Source organism: Coregonus lavaretus (assembly GCF_964263955.1).
Source record: "Coregonus lavaretus genome assembly, chromosome: 15".
Lineage (NCBI taxonomy): Eukaryota > Metazoa > Chordata > Actinopteri > Salmoniformes > Salmonidae > Coregonus > Coregonus lavaretus.
This window is the reverse complement of record NC_140002.1, coordinates 15,993,979-16,015,703: the sequence shown is the minus strand read 5'-3', so window position 1 is coordinate 16,015,703 and position 21,725 is coordinate 15,993,979. Positions and strand designations below refer to the sequence as shown.

The window sequence follows — 21,725 nt, the reverse complement described above, 5'->3', positions numbered from 1 at the left end:
ACTTTGCTGATGCATCTTTGCGCGATCATCCATCTCTTGGCGATTACAAATAACATACACAAAGCTTTTTTCCTCTGAAGCTTGTTGTAGCTGGACATTTCTTGGAGATAGGCTACTGGAGGCACACATATAGCTTACTTTGTGATATTCTCACCTTCTAATTGAGGCAAGCAAATAGAGGTCGACCACCAACCACAACATCATCTCGAGTGGAGTCGAATTTCTGTGGGCATCACTATTTCGCACAGAGCAAGGAATATTTGACATTCAAGTTTTCGTGGAAGTTGCGCACTGACGGAAAATGGGCATTTGTGGTTATTTTGTGGCACCTTGGAAATGCCTTGTTGTCATCGGTCTAAGACTGTTATTCCTTGTACCTGCAGGAGTTCCAGCGAGGAGCGGGGATTCTTTTTCTAAGGACAACATCACTGTCAGACAAGGAGACAGTGCCGTCTTAAAGTAAGTCATTTAATTTGTACCTTATTTCAATGCTTTCAAAGTCATTGGTTTGGCGAATCGTGCTATATTGCGTGCTGGAGGTGTATAGTAGTCGAAAACACGTGCCAAAATGTTTTGGAATTCATTACAAGTGTTCTTAATGTCCACAAATGTCCTTTGCAAGCGTGATGTATAATATGTAATAGTGTTATTATTTATAATAGATAATTAACTCTAACTGCGTCATTCTTTCATCATCTCAAGCAAGCACTATAGCATGCAAAACGCAGACTTGCCTCTGGTTTTATTGTCCTTCCATGTTATTGATTCGGTTAATGTCATTTTAATCTTTTTAAGGATGCTGTGGGCAGAGATACTGATATCGATGTGTGGGTAGGGGGTGGGATGGGGTCGTCAGCTGATCATAATGCAATATTATATTATATTAACTGTTGTGGTATTGTTGGGCAAATATTTCGATTATCCAATAACAGAATACAATACATTAGATTATTCCATTATTTGTAACCAATCATGTCTGGGACCCATACAAAATGTATACAGCTCTCTCTGTCAGTGAGTGAGAGCGAGCGAGAGCGAGAGATGTGATCAAATCCTATCTGAATCTCCCAATTCATGAAAGACATAAGCGAAGGGGACATAGCTGACAAAGTGTGTATTCATGCATGGGGTGACTGAAGGAAAAGTGGATCTTATGTCACATTCCAGCCCGGTTTTGCTAAGAGCCTGGCACCATACAAAGTAGGAGCCATTCTGGAGAAAGAGAGAGTTGCCTGTTGTGGCCACTCCTGGACACATACTGGAGTCTTGGACAGCCATCCTTGAGAGAACTTCATTTTGACCATAAAGCAAAGCTGTCAACCTAAAATGATTGGCACCCTTGATAAAGATGAGCAAAAAAGACTGTATAAAATAAATAATACAAATACTGCGCTAGCTGTATTGTACACCCCCAAAATGGGAAAATTATATTATTGGATAGGCTACGAATAGAATTGGTCAGAGAAAAATAAGTAATCATCTAAAAAAGATAGGGGTCAAAATGATTGGCTCCGCTGTCTTCAATACTTTGTGCACCTTCCCCTTGTGAGGATAACAGCACTTAGCCTTTTTCTATAATGTTTTATGAGATTGGAGAACACATTGGGAGGGATCTTAGACCATTCCTCCATACAGAATCTTTCCAGATCCTTGATATTCTTAGGTATGTGCTTATGTACTGCCCTCTTCAATTCAAACCACAGGTTTTCAATAGGGTCCGGAGACTGAGATGGCCATCGCAAAATGTTGATATTGTGGTCAATTAACCATTTATTTCTGGATTTTGATGTATGCATTGTCTTTCTGGAAGATCCACTTGCAGCCAAGTTTCAGTCTCCTGGCAGAGGCAACCAGGTTTCTGGCTAAAATGTCCTGGTTCTTGGTAGAGTTCATGATGCAGTTGACCTTAACAAGGGCCACAGGACCAGTGGTAGCAAAATAGCCTCATAACATCAAAGATCCACCAGCACACCTACCTTTACAGTAGGTATGAGGTTCTTTTCTGCATATGCATCCTTCTTTCGAGGCCAAACACACCACTGGTGTGCGTGGCCAAAGAGCTCTATTTTCGTCTCATCTGACCATAACACCCGGTTCCAATACAAGTGCCAATGCCTTTTAGCAAACTCAAAGAGTAGAATGTTTATGCGGATGTAATTTTGTTCGATTTTATTTATAAGAATCTTTAGTGGTGCCAATCATTTTAGACACCTGTCTTTTTTTAATGTTTTCTTTTTTACTTGTTAAACAAAATATCTGTACTGAGTAATTGTATTATTATAATTTATCATTTTTGGGCGCTCTTGCCCAAACGGCAGCAACAAGGACTTTTTCCTGCAAAGGGTGAAATCTTGAGATGAGATGTTAAACTGAAGTCCTCAATCTGTGGTTACTCATGGCACCTCTCAAGAGTACAGGTCTTAACACCAGTTCCCAACCTTGCCCTCATACCCTACTGGCCAGCTGATCATCCCTGGCCTGCTGATTAACACCATTCACTCTTCACCTCTCCACTGGCATAGCCAGTGATGAGTGTGGTGTAAAACCCAGGGCCAGATTAATGCAGGGGCTTACTGGGGCTCAAGCCCCTTGGCCCAGTCCCATGGGGGGCCCAAGAGGCAGCAAAAGTATAAAATAATCATAAAAGGAAAATATATACTGTATATATTATATACACTATATATACAAAAGTAGGTGGACACCCCTTCAAATTAGTGGATTCAGCTATTTCAGCCACACCCGTTGCTGACAGGTGTATAAAATCTAGCACACAGCTATGCAATCTCCATAGACAAACATTGGCAGTAGAATTACCTTACTGAAGAGCTCAGTTACTTTCAACGTGGCCCGTCATAGGATGTCACCTTTCCAACAAGTCAGTTCATAAAATTTCTGCCCTCCTAGAGCTGCCCCGGTCAACTGTAAGAGCTGTGATTGTGAAGCGGAAACGTCTAGGAGTAACAACGGCTCAGCCGTGAAGTGGTTTGGTGGAGGAGGAATAATGGTCTGGGGCTGTTTTTCATGGTTCGGGCTAGGCCCCTTAGTTACAGTGAAGGGAAATCTTAGCGCTACATGATAAAATTACATTCTAGACAATTCTGTGCTTCCAACATTGTGGCAACAGTTTGGGGAAGGCCCTTTCCTGTCTCAGCATGACAATGTCCCTGTGCACAAAGCGAGGTCCATACAGAAATGATTTGTTGAGATCCGTGTGGAAGAACTTGACTGGCCTGCACAGAGCCCTGACCTCAACCCCATCGAACACATTTGGGATGAATTGGAACGCCGACTGCGAGCCAGGCCTAATCACCCAACATCAGTACCCAACCTCACTAATTCTCTTGTGGCTGAATGGAAGCAAGTCCCAGCAGCAATGTTCCAACATCTAGTGGAAAGCCTTCCCAGAAGAGTGGAGGCTGTTATAGCAGCGAAGGGGGGACCAACTCCATATTAATGCCCATGATTTTGGAATGAGATGTTTGACGAGCGGGTGTCCACATACTTTTGGCAATGTAGAGTATGTAGTATATATTTTATATATTTTTTACTGCAACCGCCAACCACAGTAGGACTCAGGAGCCCGCTATCAATGAGTGTAGACAGCCTGCTGCTGCCTGCTGCCGCTCTTCTAATCATCAGATGGGGGGAGAAGAGGAGGTAGGGGGTCCAAGTAGGTAACTGAGGGGCCCTGCTTTAATTGGGTAACTGATTAATGTGACTAGTCAATTGTGTGAGTCAATTGAGCCCCAAGCCCGTAGAGGGCCCAAGAGACAAAAAACATAAATATAGAAATTATATATATATTTCTATTATTATAATTTTTTTATCCAACCACAGGAGCCCGCTCTTAATGTTCAAAATACACCAGAGAGCATAATTTAGCCACAGAGAATCAATAGTTTATAAAAAAATAACTTACGTTTTATCACAAGCACATACAGGTATCTGCCAAAATAAAGGAAACACCATCATAAAGTCTCTTAAAAGGGTGTTGGGCCACCATGAGCTGCCAGAACAGCTTCAATGCACCTTGGCATAGATTCTACAAGTGGACCTTAACCATGCCAGTAAAATGCATCCTACACCATACAGTATACTTTGGTCCCTCGTTTACTTTATTTTGGCAGTTACTGGTATGCCTACAGTCGGGAAGGCCGCAGTTTGGGCAGCATGTACATTAAGTTGTGACCATAGACATATAAAGCATAGAAGGGTTTTGTAACCTCTTACCCTGGCAAATTGACTATTGAACTCATGGGTACACTAGCAATGGATGACAGTCCTGACTTGAATGGGAAGTGCCATCTATGGATTATATTTATATGGTTGGCTGCGGCTGTCGGTTTGCCTTTTGCAGATTTCAAAATACAATTGCGGGAAAAACGTACAGTTTGGAAAGCAAATGTCTTCTGCTGAAAAGAGAAGACTAATCTGTCTGTAGAACCAATATAAAAACATTTTTCTCAACAACTCCCACATTTTTGCTAACAGCACCACTGTTTTTCAAAGTAACTCATCTTGAGATAGGCTATTGCCACGACGAGCGAACCAGCCATCACGTGAGTAGCCAATGGCTTCAACTTCTTCATTAAATGAGTCAGTGTGCCACTGGAAATTTTATTTAGTAGCCTACTGTAGCCTATGATATACACTGAACAAAAATATAAACGCAACATGTACAGTGTTAGTCCCATGTTTCATGAGCTGAAATAAAACATCCCAGAAATGTTCAATACACACGAAAGCTTATTTCTCTAAAATGTTGTGCACAAATTTGTTTACATCCCTGTTAGTGAGCATTTCTCCTTTGCCAAGATAATCCATCCACCTGACAGGTGTGGCATATCAAGAAGATGATTAAGCATGATCATTACGCAGGTGCACCTTGTGCTGGGGACAATGAAATGCCACTCTAAAATGTTCAGTTTTGTCACACAACACAATGCCACAGATGTCTCAAGATTTGAGGGAGCGTGCAATTGGCATGCTGACTGCAGGAATGTCCACCAGAGCTATTGCCAGATAATTGAATGTTCATTTCTCTACCATAAGCTGCCTCCAACATCATTTTAGAGAATTTTGCAGTACGTCCAAACGGCCTCACAACCGCAGAGCACGTGCAACCATGCCAGTCCAGGACCTCCATATCCGGCTTCTTCACCTATGGGATCGTCTGAGACCAGCCACCCGGACAGCTGATGAAACTGTGGGTTTACACAACCGAAGAATATCTGCACAAACTGTCAGAAACCGTCACAGGGAAGCTCATCAGCGTGCTCATCATCCTCACCAGGGTCTTGACCTGACTGCAGTTGGGCGTCGTAACCGACTTCAGTGGGCAAATGCTCACTTTCGATGGCCATTGGCATGCTGGAGAAGTGTGCTCTTCACGGATGAATCCCGGTTTCAACTGTACTGTATGGCATTGTGTGGGCGAGTGGTTTGCTGATGTCAACGTTGTAAACACAGTCATGTGAAATCCATAGATTAGGGCCTAATAAATTTATTTCAATTGACTGATTTCCTTATGTGAACTGTAACTCAGTAGAATCGTTGAAATTGTTGCATATTGCGTTTATATTTTTGTTCAGTGTAAATATTGCATATACAGTGGGGGGGAAAAGTATTTAGTCAGCCACCAATTGTGCAAGTTCTCCCACTTAAAAAGATGAGAGAGGCCTGTAATTTTCATCATAGGTACACGTCAACAATGACAGACAAATAGAAAAAAAAAATCTTCAGAAAATCACATTGTAGGATTTTTAATGAATTTATTTGCAAATTATGGTGGAAAATAAGTATTTGGTCACCTACAAACAAGCAAGATTTCTGGCTCTCACAGACCTGTAACTTCTTCTTTAAGAGGCTCCTCTGTCCTCCACTCGTTACCTGTATTAATGGCACCTGTTTGAACTTGTTATCAGTATAAAAGACACCTGTCCACAACCTCAAACAGTCACACTCCAAACTCCACTATGGCCAAGACCAAAGAGCTGTCAAAGGACACCAGAAACAAAATTGTAGACCTGCACCAGGCTGGGAAGACTGAATCTGCAGTAGGTAAGCAGCTTGGTTTGAAGAAATCAACTGTGGGAGCAATTATTAGGAAATGGAAGACAAACAAGACCACTGATAATCTCCCTCGATCTGAGGCTCCACGCAAGATCTCACCCCGTGGGGTCAAAATGATCACAAGAACGGTGAGCAAAAATCCCAGAACCACACGGGGGGACCTAGTGAATGACCTGCAGAGAGCTGGGACCAAAGTAACAAAGCCTACCATCAGTAACACACTACGCCGCCAGGGACTCAAATCCTGCAGTGCAAGATGTGTCCCCCTGCTTAAGCCAGTACATGTCCAGGCCCGTCTGAAGTTTGCTAGAGTGCATTTGGATGATCCAGAAGAGGATTGGGAGAATGTCATATGATCAGAAATATATATACCAAAATATAACCATTTGGTAAAAACTCAACTCATCGTGTTTGGAGGACAAAGAATGCTGAGTTGCATCCAAAGAACACCATACCTACTGTGAAGCATGGGGGTGGAAACATCATGCTTTGGGGCTGTTTTTCTGCAAAGGGACCAGGACGACTGATCCGTGTAAAGGAAAGAATGAATGGGGCCATGTGTATCGTGAGATTTTGAGTGAAAACCTCCTTCCATCAGCAAGGGTATTGAAGATGAAACGTGGCTGGGTCTTTCAGCATGACAATGATCCCAAACACACCGCCCGGGCAACGAAGGAGTGGCTTCGTAAGAAGCATTTCAAGGTCCTGGAGTGGCCTAGCCAGTCTCCAGATCTCAACCCCATAGAAAATCTTTGGAGGGAGTTGAAAGTCTGTGTTGCCCAGCGACAGCCCCAAAACATCACTGCTCTAGAGGAGATCTGCATGGAGGAATGGGCCAAAATACCAGCAACAGTGTGTGAAAACCTTGTGAAGACTTACAGAAAACGTTTGACCTGTGTCATTGCCAACATAGGGTATATAGCAAAGTATTGAGAAACTTTTGTTATTGACCAAATACTTATTTTCCACCATATTTTGCAAATAAATTCATAAAAAATCCTACAATGTGATTTTCTGGAGAAAAAAAATCTCATTTTGTCTGTCATAGTTGACGTGTACCTATGATGAAAATTACAGGCCTCATCTTTTTAGTTGGAGAACTTGCACAATTGGTGGCTGACTAAATACTTTTTTCCCCCACTATATAGCCTCCTAATATTTTATAATCTGTGTTTTGCTTTATTGGCCTGGGCTTTTGTTTGTTTGAATGCAAGATTAGATTGATCTCAGTTTGTCAGTGTCAGAGTAGCCACTCATTTCGGTCATTTGTGTGATATTAAAAAAGATTCAAAGATTTAAAAAAAATGAAAAGCCCCGTGGCCTATGATTTCTTAATCTGGCCCTGGTCATACCTAGATGGGTTCTACACAATGGTGCAACAGCCTGGGTTGGAGTAGTTACCATCAGTAGTTGTATTGACTTTACCCTACCACCTAGGACTGCTGTATAACCTTTCTGCAAACCACCACCATTTCCTTTTTTAAATCTTTTTTTTTGCTCATTTTTTTTCTGCACCCCAAATACAAACATACAAACAACAATTTATAGACGCACACAAACAACAACTCTTCTGCCCAGACCCGCATGCTCACACCTCCATCCCTTGTGCCTGCATTATTGTTTGCCACATGGCCTTAAATTGTACCGATTTGTTTTTCTCGGTCGCCAATTCTATTTCAGTATTTAAATAATAAATAATTTGATTATTCCATTGTGTTAATGATGGCGGATTAATTGATTTCCACATATTTTTATATATTTATTTTTCCTTGATGAGTGATGTGAAAATAATCGTCCAGCCCATTGGGTATCTCACTACACCCCCATATGCCATGTCTTGAAAAAATGCAGACAGACAGATTAAATGTAAGTTTACATTGTAATACTTCAAACTTTCTAGCTCCGCCTACAATCCGGATTTTATAGCATTCCCAGAAAGCATGAACATACAATTCCGTATGCACAATTACTGGTACTCTGAACTCTTGTAGACCAGTGTGTACCTAGCATGATTTTTTTTTGTGATTAAGTGTAAAATTAATTGAGCAGTTTTAGTTTGAAAGTTCAAATCTCTGAAGTAAAAACTGTCAATAATGCCTTTGCATCCAATTTCAGTTTTGCCATCCCTCTCCGAAACAGGTGCCTGGCTCAATTAAAGACAAGGATTTAACATTTCAGTTTATTACATAGTAGGAAACACTTCAAATCACAGACCCCATGAGTTGAAAATAAACAGGAATTCAGAACATTAATACTGAAAAATATATATAAAAAAAATACCCAAACAATCAACAATGGAATAGACACTTGACAAAGTAGGTCTGTATCCAAATTCAAATGAATGTGTGCACTCATTCATTTAAATCAAGATGACAGGCACCAAGGGGATAATTGGACTGTACAGAAGTGACGGAACACATTTCAACACATTGGAGCAGTTTCCTTTCAGACTCTTTGTAGAAGACCTGAGGCCGGTGCAGTAGACCACACACATTTATGGGCACCATATCCAGAGGGCATGACCTATTAATAAATAACACACACATGAGCAATAGCCTAACATTCCATCAAACGATACTACCAGAAATGTTTTATTTCCAAACCAACATATCAACCTCAAGGTCCCAGAAACATGTACCAGATATGATGGGCACAGGAAATCCACAGTTGACACATCTCTCCATGGGACGCTCCAACAGATCTTGCAGTCAGTCTGTATTAGCAGTTCTTACTGAGGCCATGGTGAAGTAAAAAAGAACACTAAGTAGAACGTGCAGCAGCCTAATGATGTACATCAACAAATTAGAATGTATCTATCCACATCTTTCAAAATCGAGAAAGTTTTATATCTGATGTCATGATGTGGTGGCAATCATTTGACAGTGGGACAATCTTCACTCCAGTGGGAAGTTGCATCCAATAGCCTTTTATGGTGAGCTCATCTGCCCTCGTCTGAGCCTTGTATGGTGAGCCAGTATTGGATCTGTCGATCAACATACACAGAGAAGGGTCCTCTTTAGCTCAGTAGGTAAAACGTGGCCCTTGGAACGCCAGGATAGTGGGTTCGATTCCCAGGACCACCTGATGTAAAATGTATTCACGCATGACAGTAAGTTGTTTTGGATAAAAGTGTGCTAAATGGCATATATTAATGGTATTCAGGTTGTGGAAATTGCCTTATTTTAAATTAATTTAGATGTTGCCACTTCATGCATATAACATACCTGGACATCTGTATTGAGGCCCCAGGGAACCGCTTGGGAACTGATTGTTGTTGCATGGATGTTCTCAGCACCCAGTAAGATGAAAGTGTGTGTAACTGAGGCAGTTTTACTAAACATGGAAAGAAAAAGCTAAAATTAGAATTGGGTTGAACCGGTTCAGGGAACAGAACCAAAAACCATTAAAAATAACAACGTTTTTCAAGGAACAGAATCAGAACAGGGATCGAAAATGATCTATACTGTTCCAGAACAGAACCGTTATTTTAAAAGCATGGGAACCGGTTAATAACTTTATCTTACGTCCCAGGCATTTTTTTCCAGGCCCACAACAAAACGCAACAAAGTGCCTATGCAAAGCCCTCCCTCTGTCAATCAGAAACTTCTTCCAGTGTCTGCCAGCAGAAAATCTTGCCAGTGCGTGTAGGCTACCTGCCCATCCCCCTTCGAAGCATAGTTGTAGCCTACTGACTTTACAAGAATGATTCAGAAGATAGCGAGAGAGATTTTTTTATTATGCTGGTTAGGGATACTATAGTAATCACATTTCACATTGGATTTATTAACTACAAAAAGGTAAGTCGTATTTTTTATTCTGTTGCTGCTCTGCACACACAAGCTTGTTAGCTAGCTAGCTAGCTAGCTTCTCTGCTGCAACGTTAAGCCATCTCTGAAGTTTAAAGACATTTAAAGTTCCTCCATAGAAGCCGCTTCTCCGTAGGTATATTTCTGTGGACCTAAGTCAGATAATGCATGTCATCACACGATGCCCAGTGCTTCAAGCCTCCTCCTCCACCATCTCTTTCTCTCTCCCCCCAGCCCTACCTTGTATAGAGTCATACTCAGATTGCCATTACTTAAAGATCTAAAACATAATAGAGTAGCCATTAGAAAGGCTGAAGATATGAAGTAAAATGTGTCTGCCTAGCAAAATGTAAAAATGATGCTAGCAATATATGTTTATTCTAACTTTGGCTACCACATGTTTCAGGAAATAGTACAGAGGCTCAGCTTCAGAAAAGAGTGCACTTTAAGCACTGTCACCAGCAAAGAAAATTGTAACCTTGAGGAAATTTGGCCATTTAGAAATGTGTCAGCCATACTCACAGGAAGTGTCTTTGCTGTTGCTGGTGTCCTCTGTCACCCATAACCAGTGGCAAAGACCTGCAGGAACACAAAAGCAAAGAGACACATAAATAATAGTCCTCTATAGCTAAACTGCACTGCAAAATCATAAGTATCAATCAGTGGAGGCTGCTGAGGGGAGGACGGCTCATAATAATGGCTGGAACGGAGCGAATGGAATGGCATCAAACACATGGAAACCATGTGTTTGATGCATTTGATACCATTCCACTTTTTCTGCTCCACCCATTACCACGAGCACGTTCTCCCCAATTAAGCTGCCACCAACCTCCTGTGGTATCAATGATACATGTATTGGAATTACTAACAAAACCAAGGAGTGCACAAGAAAATAGTAGTTGATGTTAATGTTTCTGCTAACACACTCCATTCTACTTCCTGTCAGTGGCAGCATGGCACACGTATTGCGAGGCTGATTAGCTAGGACAAACAGGTGTTTGTAATCCTTGTCTGATTTTGTTCTGGGGAGCGGGGTAGCAACTAACTGGATTTAATGCTTTCTTGTGCACTGCTTGGTGTTCTAAAGGATGCCGATTTAGTAAAAACTGTCTACCCATTACAGACATACCTTGTTTTATTCTAGGTCTGTATTCTGGGCTAACCAAGACATCGCTGCAGCAAAAAGCAAAAGTAGGCAACTGCTGCAGGTAATTGTAACCACTGTCCAATCAGTGCCAATAATATATACCAGTAGTTGAAATCTCAGATAATAACACATCTACTGTAACAAAATGGAATCGAATAGTCTGTAGCATTCATCTTGCACAATGTTCTCCACATGCCATGGATGATCTCGTAATGGTTTAGAAACAAAGGACCATTCATTCGTCCATTCCTCGAAGAACAAAAAGACGACCAGAGAATCAATGCTTTGTTATATCAAACATTCAACAAGACATTGGAAATTGGAAAGGACCATTCAATAAGACAATTGGAAGCACAGCAGAAAATCGATTATGAACCAAATGCATAGCTCAATGGATGAGAAAACCCTTTGAGATGGATGTGAACACTACGTGGGACAATAACCATATTATCCTAGACTCATATTGCAACACGCAATGATCAGTGGCGTGTATTCATGGATGCCAAGGAAAGCAAAACAATTATAATTGTCTCTGTGTTAATAATTTTTCTTCAGTTCGCAAGAGGCTGAATGTATCTCACTGGAGAAAGCATTCGAGTGAGCGAAACAGCTTCACTTTGTCTCTGTATGTCTAGCCCATCTATCTGATGCTGACTGGTCAAAAAGACTATGACATTGTTGCCACCTGTAGCATTGAATGCAAGGGAAGCAGCGAGCATTTGGCCTCCCTTGATAAAAAAGTATAAAATAATAGCCAATCAGTGTTGAGCGTTAAACTGAACCTGGCACACCAAAAAAAAGTGTTACGGGAAGCTAGTTTGGATTTGGCTTCATCACATCACATCAAAAGCAAAACGTCATTGACATAAAAAATTTGCATCTTGTGTCATTGTTCTCCGGTGGCTAGCTAGCTAGCTAAAATTGTCCCTCTCCTAAATTAGCCATGGATGAAGATAGGGATTTGGACTTGTGGTTTTACTTAATTTTCCGTACTGGCCAATGATTATAATGGTGATTCTGATTCAACCATAAATTCGTACATTGTGCCCCTGGCCTGAGAGGATGGAAGTTCAATTTGTAGCTAGATGTAGTAGGCTAATGTTAACCAGCTGGCTCATCGTTGCCCATGAAAGGAAGTGTCGTGAAAATTACCACCAGGGACACCTGAATTCAATCTTAAATAAATAATTCTTTATTATCAGCAAGCTGGAGAGGTTCCAACAAACTTAATGCACCAAGTAGTACACATCTGTCAGGAGCTCCCCCGGGGCAGTCCCGTTAGTTCTCTTATATACTGCTTACACAGACAAGTAATATTTGCATGATTTACATTATTCATAATTCATTCATCATAACATTTGGTTCATGCATGTGACCGACCAATACCTCACGAGGCTTCTTCTCTCCAAGCTGAGACCTTGAAACTGAGATATCCCTTTCTGTTCTCAAAACAAGGTTCTGGGCATACTTCCAAATTGCTTATACTGATGGTGAGGATTCCTCCCAGGCACAATCAATCAGTCACTTGTATGAACCCAGTCGAATTGGTTATTAGAAAAGCACAAAAAGCTATAAAAACAAAGAGTTGCACACTCTATATATAAACTCCCAGTAATTTATTGGGTAAACCACCAACGTTTCGGCATCACTGTGCCTTCTTCAGGGTAATGTCATGAATGCTTGAACCAGGTTTTGTAGACAAAACAGTGCAATTAGTGCAACCAATGACAATAGTGAGGGGTGTGTCATAATTATTATGTTGATTAGAATGAATTGAGTGAAACTGTTAAAAGACAATAGTTTACATTTAATGAAATTGGAAATAATTAAATATATATGTGAAATTAAATTAAACAATAATGTATGTTGATGCTAATCTTATGCTAATGTTAATGATAACAGTAGCCTAACACATTCAATATGCTGAAAAATGTACTTGCTTGACCATGCTGTAGGTCATCTAACTGTTTGTTACATGCAATATGCTTTGTGGACTTCACCGGACAGAGGTTGGTATCCGGTGTTGTGATGAAACAAAGGTGTGGTTGAATTTATTCTTCCACTGTGTCTTCTTATTGTCTCAGCCTTAGGGTCTATATATCACGGTGTCAAGGCATATGAACTAACAGGTTATAGAGCAAACAACAAAATTAGCACAACACATAGGCTGTAATATGGCATCTTTTTCTTGCTTGGCTTTCCCAGTGATTTTACCCACACACCGCTACTAGCAATGATCCTGACAAAAAGTGGAGGGAATTGGGATATGCTTGCTGTTGAGAACACAGGATAGAAAGGTTGCCACATATCAGTATAATAGGAATATCATTCACACAAATTAACAACCATTCTATGATTGAAACCTTTTGAACCTCAACATTGCAATAGGGGTGGTCTGCAGCACACCCCTCGTGCATTAAATAATTGTTCAAGGCCAAGAGTGAGAATCAATTACACAGGCCTCACTTTGACCCATAATAGACCTAAAACCATAAGAAAAGTTCATCAGCATTAGAGTCAGGTTAAAACAATTGGTACAGATCATCATGTCATAATTTTTAGATAACGGATATACATTGAAGGCCTCGTACGACAAGTACGCCCTCACACAAATATGCATCTGGAACACCCATGCCCGATTCCCTGCAGAGGTTTAAAGCCCATGGCAGAATCCAACATTATGCCTTCATATTCATGATATAAAGAAAATCTATTAAACCTGTGGAAGAAATAAGAGGGAATTACCAAGAGGAGCCTGTTGTATTGTGCAAGATAAATATGACACTCATTAGAGACGATCCCAGAAATTAAATCAAATGGAACATTAGACATTTCGTTGTTTTTACAACCAGCATAGGGATTACAATTTAAATGTTTTTGAAGGAATACAAAAAATATTTTACAACAAACTCTTTGAATTTCCCTCTTTTGAAAAAGGTAAAACGTAATTGAGGAGAGACAACGAGGAGAAGGATTGCGCACGGAAATCCGCTTGTTTGAAATGAGATGGTTCTTCTCCACTCACGTATAATCAGGAAAATAACGTTTACAGAGGTTGGATCACAAAATAAATGTGTAAAGTGATAAAAACAAATTAAGTTAGTTGTGCAAGACATTTTATAGATAAAGCAATAAGTAGCATGGTCTTCTCCTCCGACAATACAACAGCTGATTCAAAGGGGGTGTGGCAGATATCAAAACTCTTCTGCGGTAGGATACGCTCGTGCTTCCTTGCCAAAAGGAGGCTATCAAGGAGGGGAGGACCGTCTTCAATTTACCTATTACCGAATTGACACACTCAACGACCACTTATCGGTTTCCGGGTCACGGAGGAGAGAGGACAGAGGATGGACTTTTGCCCAAATGAGAACCCCAATGTGTGAAGAATCAAAATGGCTGCCAAACAACATGTGGCTGCAGCCATTGCCAAAGCCAGGCTTTTGGCTGGTGGGGCATTTAAGCCCTGAATGACGCCTGACAGACAGCAATGTCTGCCAGGCTGCATGCCGCCCTCAAGACCAAAGCCAATCGCAGCAGGGCTGCTTAGCATGCTAACTTGGCTAGCTAGTCTTGTGAGCTAGCTAGTAAGCTAGGCAGTCTTGTGAGTTATCTATGCTGGTTGTTAGCTTGCATAATTGATATGTGTATACAGTATATTTATAAGGGACACTTCATGTTTTGTGGATAATATTTACATTTAAAGAGTGGGTGAGCTCCACTCCTTACAGGCTGATCAGATTCCCTTTCAGCCTTAGAGCTTGATCAGATTCAATAGCAGCCTCAGAGACTGATAAATCAGGATGCTGCCTTGTAGGCTGTTTCATGAACAAAGCTCATTGCAGGCATATTAGCAGTCAAAGTGCCTTGTAGGCTGATGCATATGATCCAGTGGGTGAGCTCTATTCCTGGCAGGCTGATCAGATTCATTAGCAGCCTCAGAAGCTGATAAGTCAGGACGCTGTCTTGTAGGCTGTCACAAGGTGAGTTATGGCTTGAAATCGTCAACCCTGTTACAGTCAACCCTGTCACTTTAATAGTTACTTTTATAGTCATTTTTCTTAATTTAACCTCTTAAGATGGGAAAACATGTTTTTTTATTTATAAGTTGAACATGTGCTCTTTATGACAGAATGTTACAATTAGGTGAAATAAATAGTTATTTTTTACCAAATTACACTACCCAAATTACACTATATTCGTAGTATGACATACAGTATCTCACTGAATTCCCTTATTATCTCTGTCTCTGTGTTGTGAATGTCAGAGCACAAAATAGAAAATGGCCCTTTTGATAATATCGACCAATGAGAATGGGCAGCTGGAGGCATTTACACATGCAGGCCAGGTACATCCTCTTCAATTTGGTCAAACTGTCCTTTGGATCCAAGGAACGAGCAGATGGTCGCCGGGCTCTGGTTGCCATTATTGGCTGGATATGAGTTATCATTTTTATGAGGCCAAATTACTCAGAGTAATCAAAAAAATAATGTGTTGAACATGCAGAGGCGCCACACACCCCCTGATGCTTAAATGAGGGTGTCATTAGCTTAAGCTGCTGGGCTCTAAGGGCTTGATTTAATGTTAGTTGCCGAGCAGTCAGCAATCAAACAGTTTTTGAAAGGATAACATTTTCACCATAATAAACAAAACGTTAAAAATATGTGAGGAACATTGAATGGAGAATGCACAATAAACATTTGTAAGGATATGATACAGAGCTTGAGTCACCATTTTTTATCTTACTCATAACTGTTGTTAGGCAAAATGATGTCACGATCAAGCTAAATTCTACATTGAAGAGGACTGACAATGCAACTGTATTTGGCTCTAATTCTTCTATTTGACATTATCTGGACCAAAATATCTCAATTATAGTGAAACAGTAGGACCCAAAGTTGCATCCAAATATGTTGGAGTCAGGGTTATGCAGCTGTTTGTAAGGTACGCTGAACTGGTGGTGCATTACTGGTGCCTCAGCATCACCCAAGTTCATAGAAGTGGTGGTGATATCTTATCTTCGTCATTCATTGCATTTTGGAGTGGTTTTGCGTCAATGAAACCAACAACCTTCAACTGTTTTGTTCAAAGGAAGGTAAATCAATTTTACAGGGAGATACTGTACCTGCAGTTATTAGATATTATCCATGAATGCCTTTTTTATGTGGTTTACATCTCTGAAAGAACATCAAGTAATCTGAGCACACATCAGTCTTCTGTTGGCACCTACTGTGACATCCATCTTACACAAGTTAGGTTTCAGCTTTTTCGTGTTGTCGTAAATCACGGAGATCGAGTCATACATTTTTTATATCCGGCCACCTATGCACTACAATACAATCCTAGCCGCTCCTCCGCTTCCAATGCCAGCCCGCATCCATTATGTCCTGTCCTCGTTTCCCCTTCCTACTGCATGTTTAGTTGCACCTTTCCAACATAATTCATTGTCATTAGTGGCAACACCTTCGTGTCACTCTCCCCGGGCAAATGTTCTCTCTCTTCGCCACCTGCACTGTCCTCCTAGTTGGCTCACTGCACTTATTTACGTACTTTCTGGCCAACTTTTTTTCTTCTGACTTTTATTGACCTTTTATACGCACCGAGACAAATGTTCATGGTCGAACAGAGGCCTATTGTGGTTAAACAAGGATGTCTGCAAACAGTATAGAACTTGTTATCTGTGCAGCGGCAGTGTTAAAAAAATAGAGTTTAGAATGGTGTTTTGGAGCACCTCTTCTCACCCTTTGGTGCAAAATACTGCCTGTTGCCTGAATTCATTATATGCGATAGGCTCAATTCAATAGGCAAAACGTTTTACCACATCTTTGAAACAGGTCCCTTTGAGAGCATTTCAAGATGAGTTCGATAGAGATATGGCCCTGGGCGAGTTGAATTGAGAGGGAATTTAAGTTTGAGTAGGTGTCAGTAAAAATCCAATGTACCACCATTACACCTTAGTGCTGTACAACCCCCTCCTTTGCTGTGATCCGATAAAAACTCTAAAGCATGTTTTATTTGTTAGATTCACCCAGCAAAATACGTTTTCACCGTACAGTCAGTCGTACAGTATATTTATTTGTCTTTTCAATCAATAGTATTTTATTTCATCATCATAACTAATGGGCAATATATAACCCTATTATCAAAAAAAATACCATAATAACCTTATTGAAACAATACTTTGATTGTCTTTTCATTTCATGAATTAGTTATCCGGAAACAATTTAAAATACACTCCTAAACCCTGCACATGACATTGACACATCCACAGCAAACATATTGACCAAAGGCCAAAACTGCAATATTAGACAGTTATGACACATAGACACATACTGTATCCACAGCAAATTTAACGTATTGACCAAAGGTCCTCAAAACTATATTAAAAGGTTAAATGACAATGACACATACTCACAGCAAATGTATTGACCAAAGGCCCAAACTACAATACCAGATATTTTTATTTTCTTACATTATACAGTTACAGTTCGGTCCTGTGTTCACTTACAGACCGAGAGACAGGATGGAGGGAAGGATGTTGACTTACCAGAGGAATGATTACAGGCACATTTAATTCAGTCCCACATCATGCCGTGTAATGATAACAATTAGTACATGTAATTAGAAGTAATTAGAATCAGGAAGTCAAGACAATGGGATCATTATTTATGATTGCAATTAACTCCCTCTGCAGTAATGAATATATTGATCTTCTAAGCTGTTCCTGTGCATTATTTCACTTCTGTTTCCTTTACTGTACATTTATTGGTATGATGTTACTGTATGTGTTCTTTGAGGTAAATTACAGATTACCCTTCTGTTGCTAATTACAAACAATTTTCAATTATATTCTATGCATTTTACTAACCAGAAAGTAAAAATAATGTCACACATTATGTACATTAGGTCTAGCTGTGTGTTAGAAAGCAGATTTTTTTCTTTCAAAAGCAAGGTGTGCTAATAGGAATCTGGATGCACACTGTCTATCTCACACCATCCTCATTTACTCTTAGCTGTCACATGCATCAACAGCAAGTATTCAATTAAATTCAGATGTTCTGAGAATGTTTTATATGTGAAGCAATTTACCGCAAACTTCTATTCCTCTAATAAATTCTATAGCCAAGTATTAGTTTGACAAATGAGTAGCTAAACATAGACATACATATTCTCCAATTAAATGTGTGATGTCATCCACAGATAACCTTCTGCTTTATTAGCAACAAGTAATTGTGATATGGTACAACAAGGAACACAATCATATTGATACTGGATGAAATAGATACTCAATCAAACATAAGAGAACTGACAAGTATTCCCCTATGGGAAATGTGAATTACCCATCTTACCCATCACTGGTGGTGCAGCTGTCATTTCAAAACAATGCAACAGAGGAACATTTGATTAGTGGCTACATTTTATGCAAAATGAGAGGGACATACAGGAGGAGTTTGTATGCTAGATATGTTATAGTATCTGGTTCTCCCATCAGTATCGGAGTGTCCTCATTTAGCATACATTTGTCTTTGTTGAGTGTCTCACTGCACATAATATAGATTATCGCTTACACACCCAAAACTTGTAGACTGCCAATCATTTTTAATACTGTAAGTAAAAAGAAGGATTGTTTTGTGTGGATACAATCAGTTATTTTCCATTGGTTGCCTAACTAGAAAGACTACATAGGCTACTTCAACAAATAATAATAATTTTTAAAGCCTAGAACTTTCTGAAAAAGAGAATATGTCAAGGGAATAAGTGTTTGAATGTCAAAAAAGCATGTCATCCTAAAATGGAAAGAAAAACAATTAAACCATTGAGCCGCTAAATTATTTCATTTTTCTCCCATTTCTAGTCAATGTCACTTGTTGCTGCCTCCATGGCGTCTCGGGAATGGTGACACTTTAAATTTGCCGTGCTTTGCTCCAACCATCTGTCAACACAATGTATTGCCATTCTGTGACCACACAAATCATCCCAAATTCTCATGTTCTGGATCCCTGCCTTGGGTTTCTTTAACAAAACAGATCCCCCAGCTTAATGGGCTGTCTCAAGAATTGTGCAAGTATAACCGGCGTCAATGTGCTAGCTTAGTGCTAGCTTAGCATACAGCGCTGCCTCCCTGAACTTGCCTCTGACTGGGCTTGAACCAGGGTCCTCTACCTCGCCAACACAAGTGACCATGCGCCTGACCACGTACAAACCAATTGAGCTATAGAAAAAGGATCCTATTCATTAGCTCCGTTGGCAACATTTCAAGCTAGCTGTGGAGTGAGTTTATGCCACGTTCTTAACTCCGTTACACAAGGATACTTACATTAAGGGGTGGGAGTAGTTCGGGTTGTAGTTTCAGTTTGAGTGGATTGCTAGTTGAAGGACCAGCAAGCCCTTAGGAATGACAATCGTGGCTGTGCAAAATAGTAGTTTGGAAAAAATACTTTTAACATTTATTAACTGGCCCAAGGTACTTTAAAGAGTGCCATACTGTACTGAATCCAGGGTCATGTTAGCTCTACTGTATACACTGTACCGTGAACTCAGTAAGGGAGACAAAGGTCCCATCCGATTGGTTATTCAATTCATTACAAATTGTTGTATAACCACGTTTTTTGGGAGGGGTTAACAAAACATATTTGAGACCTCAACTCTAGCTCAACTGGCTAACAAGATCCCTTGTTGTTAAAGCACTGCTGGTGTGCACACAACCGGGGGTGTTTGTGCAATGGTGGTGTTACAAATATATTTTGTAGTTTCGACAGGCCATATGTGAAACCACATGGTTAACAGAATTAATTGAAATTCAGACATGTTTCCGATTAAATCATAAATTGACACTTTATGGCAAAGATAGGTCTTTGACTAAAGAAAACATTTGAACTGTCACATCACAACTCTCTGTTGGCGCCTTTAACAGTCTCTGACACTCCGTAAAATGAACACTTGAACACCTGGCTGTTTTTGTTGGAAATAGTCCAAGATGGCACTAATGTCATCCAAATATAAGAATATAATAACCCAGTGCAGTGGTGGTTTTAGCATGTAAATCTTGGTGGGGCAAACTCAAAGACACAACCCAACACTAAACAATACATTAATTGCACTATTGCCCACAAACTGTTAGGGCCTACATAAAGCTGTCCTGACAGCGGAGCTTTCTTTTCAGCAACATGGAGTGAATCCTTACCACCGCTACACCTGGCTAACAGCGGAGCCTCATCTGGCAGCGAAACAGTTCATTCAACCTCAGTTACTGCCTTTTAAAAAACCATAGGTGATATGGCTGACTTGCTTAAATAAATATGGTTTCTACTGACTCCTTGTTGATTTGTCTAACTCGATGAGAACCACATTCTCCTTCAATAATAACGAATGCCTACATGAGTTTTGACTTTTGAACCGTACACAAACATTATTACATTTATGTTCAGTAAATTCATAATGTTTGTTCTTATATCGTTAACACTTAGCTCTAAGTATAAGCAAGTGCAAACAAACGAACTGCGACGAGGTAGGCTTATTCGTTCAGCACTTTCAAAATGGAGGGGGGGAGGAGAGAGAGAGAGAGAGATGTACAAACTATGGCATAAGGGAACGATGAACGGATAAGAGGCAAGTCATAATTTCAATGAAAACATTGAGCGAGCTAAGACGGACGTAGTCGATATGCCTATTTGTTCAACACTTTTGAAATGGACAGCGACAGAATTCAGAACATGGGCCGTTCTTATAGTATTCTCTCTGTACACCAAGTCAGAACTGTAGGCTACTAACAGCTTACTACACAACATACATTTTGTACAACTTGCTGTGTAGTGTTTATGTCCAATGGCCAATGAGCACAGATACGTTTTATTTATAATTTATCTTCATAAATAAGGATAAGGATAAGGATTTAAAAGGATTTTCAAGTAGATTGTCGACGTGATTCATGATGATGACTGCTTGTCTAGCTAGCTAGCTTGCTAGCTAAGATTTTGAAAGTATGATGTTGACAGGGACAGTCCAATCAAAGCTACGGTAGATATATTGTGATTTTTATCTGTAGCCAATGACCTTGAGCCTTTTTGGATGGGCACTTCTACTGTAAATCTATGGCAGGGGGGGCTTGAACTGTAGATTCTTTGGTGACATAGTGTCCCCATGAGGGACAGAACACAGAGCCAATCACAGCGCAACTAGAGAAGATCACCAACGCCTATGCTCTGTCTGCCCCTCCACCACAGAAAGCACTGAGCCAGACTGAAACACCTGTATTTTGGAGCTACTTTACTCAAGAAAGAGACCATGTTTGTATGCAGCTTAATTAACTCAAGGAAAAAACATTTTTCGCAAACTAATATGTGACACAAATTAATGGCAGAATAACATGCAAAACAGGCCTTTTATTTGTTACTTGTTGTTATTATTATATATATTTTTTTAGCTAAACAGGTGGGGCTCAAAATAGATGGGGCTCTGCCCTGAATGAAGGGTCGCCACTGCCCCAGTGAATATTTTTCCCTTTAGAAACTCACTTTGTATAATAAATACCACATGCGAATACACGTACTTAGGCATTATGGTATGGTCGCATCAAATTATTTCAAACATTTTCCTGCCTGTAAACCAAGAAAGGTAGGGAATGTGTCCAAGTCTATCAGCCGGTGTTGCTCAATAATATGTATGGAAATGGCTGTGTAAGTCAATTATCTGGGAAGGATTTC

The 21,725-nt window shown here is 40.2% G+C and overlaps 1 protein-coding gene across 1 annotated transcript in view; it reads left to right on the top strand.

The window, feature by feature from the left end:
* Positions 1–301: 301 nt before the first annotated feature.
* Positions 302–21,725, top strand: part of LOC311142860 (opioid-binding protein/cell adhesion molecule-like) — a gene marked incomplete at both ends in the record, with an annotated part of 201,114 nt that continues 179,690 nt past the window's right edge. The window contains one exon of the mRNA XM_084178558.1: positions 302–459. Within this exon, the coding sequence (XP_084034684.1) occupies positions 302–459 (158 nt within the window). The remainder of the gene's footprint in view (positions 460–21,725) is intronic.